This window comes from Ixodes scapularis, unplaced genomic scaffold (assembly GCF_016920785.2).
Source record: "Ixodes scapularis isolate PalLabHiFi unplaced genomic scaffold, ASM1692078v2 PGA_scaffold1__304_contigs__length_218370807, whole genome shotgun sequence".
Classification (NCBI taxonomy): Eukaryota; Metazoa; Arthropoda; class Arachnida; order Ixodida; family Ixodidae; genus Ixodes; species Ixodes scapularis.
The window spans coordinates 108,760,413-108,769,665 of record NW_024609846.1 but is presented as its reverse complement, the minus strand read 5'-3'; the positions used below and the strand labels follow the sequence as shown (position 1 = coordinate 108,769,665).

General features: G+C 39.9%; 1 protein-coding gene across 1 annotated transcript in view; it reads left to right on the top strand.

Annotated features, from left to right (window-relative positions):
• The first annotated feature begins 353 nt into the window (after positions 1–353).
• The window catches only part of LOC8033495 (neprilysin-1-like), a 200,871-nt gene continuing 191,971 nt past the window's right edge, over positions 354–9,253 (top strand). Inside the window, exons 1-2 of the mRNA XM_002404656.3 lie at positions 354–483; positions 663–710. Coding sequence (XP_002404700.3) covers positions 354–483; positions 663–710 — 178 coding nt within the window. The remainder of the gene's footprint in view (positions 484–662; positions 711–9,253) is intronic.

Sequence of the window (9,253 nt, the reverse complement as noted above, 5' to 3'; positions counted from 1 at the left end):
TAAAGTAGACTTCTGAAGATTAGTAATGAAGCTTCACTAGAAAAGCTCATGTTTTAATTTTGGCTTTACACGTAACGCTGATGAACAACTAAACTAGTAACCTTGCGTAAAATCGACATTCTATATTGTGTCTGGCGAGTGCTTTAGTGCCACCCACGGGAATCGAGGAGTATAACGGCTCTAGGGGATACTCAGAAATTATTGTACAGCACAAAACAAGTGTAATTCCCTACGATAGGAGCACCATTTACATGGCAAGAGTTTCAAAATGTATTAAAAGACAAACTTATTCAAGGTGAAAGAAACGGTTTCTCATTGCGAATAACAAACATATTTTATAATCTCCAGAAAACATGCCCAGGAGTACACCTTGGTCATCGAGGCAGAGGTACGTGCTTCCTCAAGCTCGGCAGCTGATGGCAATCTGGGGATTCTACTTGATTTTGTTGTTAGCTGAACTCAGCGCTGCAAAACAATTATTTGGTGAGTAGTATAGTCAGAGTATCCTTTGAAGACTTTTGCATCGTATAATTTAGACTAACTCATGCCTGCCAGCCTCAAACGTGTTACGAGTATAAGTAAAGAAATTAAAAGATTAATATTAAAACCATTCATATCTTATTTCAAGATGAATAATTCCTTTTCCTCTCAAATTGTACCAGATTTGTCCGCCAAAAAAGTGTGTGAAACCGAATCCTGCAAAGAAAGAGGTGAGAACGCTTTGGTGCAACTGGCACTTTTCGTCCTTCGTCCGTCTTCAAACTGTTTCTAGTTTCTTAATGCATAACCAACTCGCCAAATTTTCAACAGTGCAACGACGTAACTGACAATTTATTGGAGCAGCATATCACGTTGACTGCTTTATACAGAGTTGTGATGAATTCAACCACGTTAAACGCTCGTTAAAGTATTTAGCGTTCGTGTGTGAACAACTTTCTGCTTTATAGAATGTCCGTATTAGGTCAAAATTTGTCCGAATCAAAAAGTAATTTAAAATAACGTGCGCAGTTTAGGCTCACGTTAGCGCTAAATTTAGCGCTTGCGTTAAGTCACGCCGCGCAAGACAGTACGGTACAAGCACTTTTATATCGTAAAATATTAATGCTGTCAAACACATATAAGTGTAAGATTTTCATAAACAATATTCCTAGCGTTAATAACATTTTTTGTTGGGGTTTAATTGGTATAGTATTTAATTTTGTTTAATAAACAAAATTAAATACAATACGAATTACAGCCCAACAAAAGGAACGCGTTCCTTGTATAGATTAGGAATACCCACATTCCGGTGTTTATTACGCGTTTGCTTATGCCTTCTAAATTTTGTTGAGATGATAAATAAAATCTGAATTGCGTGGTCCCTTGCTCTTTGTGTTACAAATAATCAGCAACTACCCCTGAGGAGACCGTGCTATCATAACAAGCCCACACGTTAACCTTGATGCCTGTGCTAATGGGGTACTTAGGCATTTCCTTCGTAGTCGCCGATTTGCCTGACATTTTGCTAGACATATCAACAAACTTCGATAACATAGTAACCCGAATATTGCGCCGAAATAATGTTTTTTTTTGCGAAGGTATTTATAACTCACTTTTGGCCCTGACCGTGTTCGTCAAAGTGAAAATCTCTACTGAAAGCAATAAAAAGTGACGTAGGTGGAAGGCAAAACTTCAGTCTTTGGACTGTAGACTTTCTTTCCCAGCTGATTACAGGCTGCTTTATGTTGTGAAATGAACGCTTTGGATGCTTGCTCCAGCACTCGCGCCGCAGTAGGAAATGGATGCTCGGCATAGTTCATATTTAGGCTGCCCTCTCGACCTGCAAGCCTGCCTTACGATATTAAAAATCCCGTGTATATTTGAATGTTAATGTTCATATCATCTTCACTTGCCGATTTCACAATAACTATTTTGCATTTCGCGATACTAAATACTATACCGGTAAAGGTACAGGCCGGTGTTTCCAAGAATATAATTAGTTGGGGTAACCAAAAAAATTGTGAAAGTACCCCTTAAGGCCAGCGAGCATCTCAGCGTTCACTTAGTGCAAAGCTGCGTTTGTTGTAACTAGTAACGCCGTGGCTCAAAATGCATGAAATACTGTTAATGATTAACTAAAATGCTTAAAAACAACAAATGGCAAGAAATAAGGCATTAGACATGAGCATCGACTGATAGCTTAAAAGATAAAACAAGAAACCCGCCGAGAATCTGGCACAACGGGAATATGTCATTGCCGAACCACGCAGAGGCGAGGAGGGCGAAGAGCTGTAGCAACACAATGGCGTTCCGTCACTTTAATTTTTAAGATGACAACACAAATTTTGCACAAAGTACGTAATTTTCGATTACATTTTATTTTATGCCTTGAACATTATTAACGGTAGCCGTTGCTCGTCATTGCAAATAGAAGATAAAGAGCAACTACCACATGCATGTACAAATTCGCATTTTCGAAAATTCAACTTTCTAACCATTGCTGACAAAGACTAATGTTTGGGGATTCAGTGCACAGTAAATATGTGTATAATCTTAATCCGGGGGTTTTGATCTTTCTATAAACTGTAAAAAGATCGCGCATGAGGGGAGGGAAATAATTTGGTAATCGAGTGGGCTCTTTTATATTTATTTATTTATAGTTTTGCCAGCCTCCTATATTGCAGCCAGGGGAAGACTGGGTACGTTTTATGATTTATAAATTAAAGTTGAAAGGAAGTTGGAAACAAACATTACTTCGAAAACGAACTTTAAAATGTTTAACACGAAACAGTTCACAGTACTGATAAGGGGCGTAAAAGACAAAAGCAATATACAATATATTATCCAAAATGTTTCGTGAAGGCTTTGACAAAAAGGTGAAAACTGGTAAATTAAGTGTAACTGCGAACTATTCCATTATATACATACATATATATATATATATATATATATATATATATATATATATATATATATAAATAGAGAGAAAAATACTGTTGCGTAGGACGACGAAAAGTGCATAGGAAAGTAGACGTACCTCGAAGCTTTTCGTGGAGTTTTATTACATATAGGTCGACGTTTCGGCCTGAGCCAGACCTTTTCCGAGACTGGTACATGAGATGTCAGATTGACGTTCCTTGACTACGTCACGTTGTATTCCAAACATCTGGTTTCCCTCAAGAGTTGACCGTACCCCCGACGCAGGCGTCCACCCCCCCCCCCCCCCCCCCCCGGAAACCTGACCCTGGTGAAAAAACCCGCACAATATCGGAAAATCTAACGGAAGCAAAGCGGTGGGGGAGGGAGGAGGAGGGGCAGCCACAAGAACAGCAGGCGCCAAACTCTGGCCGAAAACAAAACAAACGGCTTTTGAGAAAAATGCCTTGAGCGGTGTCCGAGCGGTGTACCAGCCTCTCTCCGTGAAAAAACACACATATACACATCCCTTTTTCACGTAATGAACTTCAAGACAGGGAAGACGAGGGGTGGTTCTGGACTTCCTCGCCGAAAGAGGGAAAATAAACAAAAAAGAAAACGGTCGCAGCTTCTGAAAAACTTGCCCCAAGTGGTGTACGAGCGGTGCACCCGAGCCGCCTCCTCAGTGCGTAAAAAAACAACACACACAAACATACATCTCCCTTTTTTTCACATAATAAACTTCAAGACGAGGAAGACGAGGAAAGATTGTGAACTTTTAAACCGATATGAATAGTCAAGATGTGTTAACTGCGTGCATGGACGTCATTATTCCAGGGTGTTCATTGATCCCAGCTTTAATAGTGTTGAACTTGTAAATTAAATATGACTCCCTCTGCTCGCGATCCCGGTTATTTTTAAAACCAGATTGTATGAATGTCACCTCAAGCTTATCGAATGAGTGTCCAAATATACTCATGTCTTTTGAGAGGGGATACTTGGTCAGGATCTTACATGGGACATATGATTATTGAATCTTAAGGGGAAAGGTGTCTATATATATATTCACAAAATATTCGCCCATGAGGAGATGGTCGTCCACGGTCACCAAAAAATTGATCTGCAGATACGTTTCGAGAATGGTAGACTCTTCGTAAGTCCAAACAAACACACTTCGTTTTTTTTTCTTTCAATCAAAGAAAAAACGGGCGAAAAGAAGTAATTGGAAAAATGCTTACCGTTTAGTGGGTGTCTACTCAACTAAATTCTGGCTTAAAAGCTTATTTTATCTTGATAAGAAGCACCAAATTGCATTAAAGTAATTAAATATAATATTATTAACGCCATTATTATCACAAAACCGGTTTTTGGGACATGTGGTTCGACATAAGCCAACTACAGACGCTTTGCAGCAGCTGTGCATGGACGCCGCCATAACTGACCTTCAGTTTTTGTTTTCTCTTATTCCCTTTATTTCACTTCATTATTACCATGGCAGGCCAGGTTATTGCCACATTATATTCAACTGTGTCATTTTCTAAAGCATCGGCCATTGTAGAAGATCGTCAACTACCGCTTCAGTTGCTCGGCATCTCGGTAAGACAAGAGAAGGTCAGCAATGGCGGCTGTAATTTGGCGCGTGTGTAAAGCGTCTATACCTGGTGTCATGTGAAGCCAATGAGAGGTTCAATGTTAAGCGTTTGCTTGTGTCGCATTAAACGATGAAGTGAGTAAAAAAATTGAGATGTGTGAAGAGAAAAGTCCGAAATATTCAATTATTCTTCCTGTGTGATTTCTAAACACGACGAGTTAGTTCTGAAGAAGGGATTAAAGTTTTGCCCGCCTCCTCGCAACAATAGTGATGATTTCGACTTGCACAAAGGATTAATTGAATTTGCACGGCAATTGCACTGTAAGGTTTTTCAAAGGAGCCCCTTATCAAGAGCCTTTATATAAACTGTGAGAATCGGCCCGCCACTACCGTGAAGGGACGTGAAAACAGGCTCTTTTGTTTGCGTTTGCACGTGTGCCCCGGTGTGTGGCTGAACTGGCGACGCTCGTGCGAGCTGGGGCAGGGGACATTTTGGTGAAGAGAAGAAAACGAGGAGAGCACGCGGTGGGACCTTTTTGAGGCATTCGGAAATTAGCTTCGCTTGTAAATAGACGTGTTTTTTTTCTTCCCCCTTACCGCCGAGTCCTGTCTGGTTAACTCTTCCGTCAGCGACCATCAGCTGCCTCCGTCGTCGGGTCCCGGCGCAATCTCGAAGAAAGAACATCTTTACTGGCGAGCCGAGGACGACTATGGCGAGAACGTGGACGACGACGAAGGACCGAACTTATTGCATGGGCGGCAGGCGTTTCTTCGAGCGGAGGATGATCACGACGAGAACGTGAACGTTGACGACGAGAAACAACCGAATATCTTGCTTTGGCGGCAGACGTTCCGGCAAGCTGATAGTGACCACGGTAGGGAAGTGGGTGTCGACAAGAAGTCGGACATCTTGTTAGGGTGGCTGACGTCCCAGCCGGCCAGTGAAGATGTCAGGGAGAGCGGGGACAGCGACGAGGACACCGTCTTCGAGATGAAGATGTCCCAGAATATAGCTAGGGACGCCGATGAAGACTCGACCACCTGCCAGCCGGCCACGTATGAGAGAGCTGGGAGTGAAGAAGACGTCGACAACGGCGACCGCCTGCGAGGCCCATTCCTGAATCGTAAATCAAGACAGAGTATAAACTGTCGTCGCTCCTACGCGGAGAAATTCCGGAACCAGCTGTACACCGTCCGATTCAAGCCCCGCCGAAATCTGGGTGGCTTAAATAACCTGTCGGCAAAGAGACGGAGGCCGGGAGGCTAAATGCTGCGCTAGTCTCGGCGCGAGATTTGTCACTGCTTTGGAGCCTTGGCGGGCAGAGTAAGAATCACCTTACTAGCATGTGATTGGCATATTGGTGTAAATTTATTTTATAGTTTGGATTCTTTCGGGTTGAGTCACACACTCCGTGCAAGGTGTGACTGGCATGCGTACGCGTCTGAGTTTAGTTGTTATATATTATTTTTGACATTTCGGGTCTAAAAAATATACTTAGTCGGGAGGTGTGAAAATCGGCCCGCCATCATCGTGAAGGGACACGGGAGCAGGCTCCTTTGTTTGCGTTTGCACTTGTGCCCTGGTGTGTGGGTGAACTGGCAACGCTCGTGCGAGCTGGGGCAGGGGACATTTTGGAGAAGAGAAGAAGACGGGGAGAGCACGTGGTGGGACCTTTTTGAGACATTCGGAATTTAGCTTCACTTGTAAATAGACGCGTTTTTTTTCTTCCCCCTTACCGCCGAATCCTGTCTGGTTTACTCTTCTGTCAGCGACCATCAGCTTTCTTTTTCGTCGGGTCCCGGCGCAATGTCGAAGAAAGAACATCTTTACTTAAACACAAATCCTATTGGATTCCACCGTTGAATAAACAAAATTTAATGTCATAAAATACATAGAGGTGGTCCAGAAAGTTGTTTTATCGGCTTATAAAAAACAGAGCCCACTTAAATATAATTTAAATTATAAGGATAGAAAATGCTTAAAAAACCTCACTGAAAACAGAGATATCATAATAGCTCAGGCTGACAAAGGTGGAGGTATATGTATAGTCAACACAGCCGACTATGTATAGGATTCAATTAAACAACTGAACGACACTATAAGTTCTATAAAAAACTAGATTATCATCCAACGCTGAAGTTTCGCGAGAATATAAAAAAACAAATTAAAGTACGTAGTAGATAGTATTAAAATAGAGAAAAAACATTTCTAGCTATCTTATTCAAGAAAATCTGAAACCAGGAACGACAGTTGTATATATTAATAAAATTACACAAACAAAATCAACCGGGTAGACCAATTATTTCTGGAATAGGTACAAAAACAGAGAACATTTCAGACTTTATTGACAAACAAATTAAAAGTACTGCAGCCGGGTCCCCGTCCTACGTAAAAAACTCCTCTCATTTTCTCAATTTGATTAATGACATCCAAATAGATTTTAGGGCTAATAGTACGTTGCTAGTTACAATGGACGCAGTGTCCCTTTACACTAATATACGGCATGATGAAGCGATCCAAGCAGTTCTGAATATTGTTAACGAAAACGACCTCACAGTTAGTAAAAGCGTCTTAAATTTTTTTTATGCACTTATCGTTAGAGCTTAATAACTTCACATTTATGAATGAGCACTATTTACAAATACATGGCGCAGCAATGGGAACACGTTTCTCTCCCTCCCGTACAAATATATATATGATGTCTTTAGAGGAGCGGCTACTTAACTCCTTTCCGTATAAACCCCTTTTTTAAAAACGTTTCCTCGATGACATATTTATAATTTGGAATAATGGGGAAGATGAACTCTTTGAGTAGATTAGTACTGCTAAGAATTTTAAACCACATATTAAATTTACACTCCCATACCGATATAGAGTTTCCAGATATTAAGATAAGACTTACTAAAATGGTTTAAAAACAACCTTATATCGAAAACCTACAGATAGACGCCATTTTCTGCATTATAAAAGCTGTCATCCAATACAAAACAAAAAAGCTCTACCATACAGTCAAATGTCACGATTCAGACGCTTATGTTCAGAAGATAAGGATTTTGATATAAAAGCTAGAGCACTAGGAGAGGGTTTCATTAACCGTGGATTACCGTTAATACATAATTCAATATCAAAAAGTCGAGCGATCTTTCGAAACGCGTGTTTAGTAGAGCAACCGAAAAGAAATAACGATGAATTACGACAAATCTTACCTTACCAGTCAAAACTTCCAAACATAAACAATATTCTTAGACGACACAGGAATACTTTACACGTGGACACTGCTTTAAAGGCTGTTATCCCTCGACCACCTGGTATAGCGTTTAAGAGACCACATAATTCATTAGATTTTTTTTAGACAGTCCCGAAACTCCATCGGACGTAGCCTGGTCCCTCTTGGTTGCATAAAATGCTATAATAACCAATACAGTTTATATGTAGATATAATTATCGCTAACACTATTCGTAGAACAGCAAATAACTTTAACTGGAAAATACATGGTACCTTTGACTGTAATTCGGAAAATGTTATTTATTTGATTCATTGTGAAAATGCCTAAATCAATCCAAAGGAGAAACTAAAACAAGCATAAGAAACGCATGAATCTACATAAAGTCACATACGTAAACACATCGCCGAACCAGTTTCTCGTCACTTAAACTCCGCAGGATATAACGGACTTTCTGATTTTAATTTTATTATACTTCAGGGGGGACTTTCGAACCAGATATAAAAAAAAATAATAAAAATTCTTAATTTATTTATAAATTTCATACTTTAGAGCCGAGGGGTCTTAACAGTTCGAAAGGGTCATTGCCGTCGTTTTTTTATGGACATTTAATTGAGGTGTTCTAATCTGCGCCGCACTGTTGCTTCTTTTTTACTCGCTTCATCGTCTAATGTGACACGAGCAAACACCTATTATTGCGCCTCTCATTGGCTTCACATGACACCAGGTATAAATGGGTTATGTTCAACCACATGTCCCGAAAACTGGTTTTGTCATAATAATGGGGTTAATAATATTATATTTAATCATTACTTCAATACAAGTTGCTGCTTTTTTATCGAGATATATTAAACTTTTAAGCGAGAATTTAGTTGAGTAGATACCCGCCCTAAACGGTAAGCATTTTTCCAATTACGTCTTCTTTTCTGCTGTTTTTTCTTTGATTGAAAGAAAAGGGGAACGAAGTGTTCTTTTTTGGACTGACGAAGAGCCTACCAGGCTTGAAACGTATCTGCCGATCACTTTTTGGCGACCTTGGATGACCATCTTTTCAAGCGCAAATATGTTGTGAACATATCTCTATCGAGTGCCTTCTTTTTATTTCAGGGGCAGTTCCTCTATATATTATATATATATATATCAAAAGATACGTACGTTCGGAGCTACTATACTAGGAAGTTTATTGTGTATATTACGAGACGTCACCTATGTGTATATATATATATATATATATATATATCTTGTTGTGAAGTAACAAAGTGATGTTTTGCTCTGTAACATAATTAGGGTTTTATCATGTTGGCTGCCCGCATGTCTGGCGGTGCAACACTGCCCCTGATTATACAAACAAATTAAGGCCATGATGTTTGAATGTTTACACAAGTGAAAGATGAAGCCCCGCCTGTTGTATCTTTTAAGTATAATTCATTGTGCCTCTCCTAAAACAATATTTTTGATTTTGATATATTTTTTTTATCTCTGTCGACATATTACACCACTGGCATTACTACTGATTTGTTTACTGTTAGTTATGCTTTATAA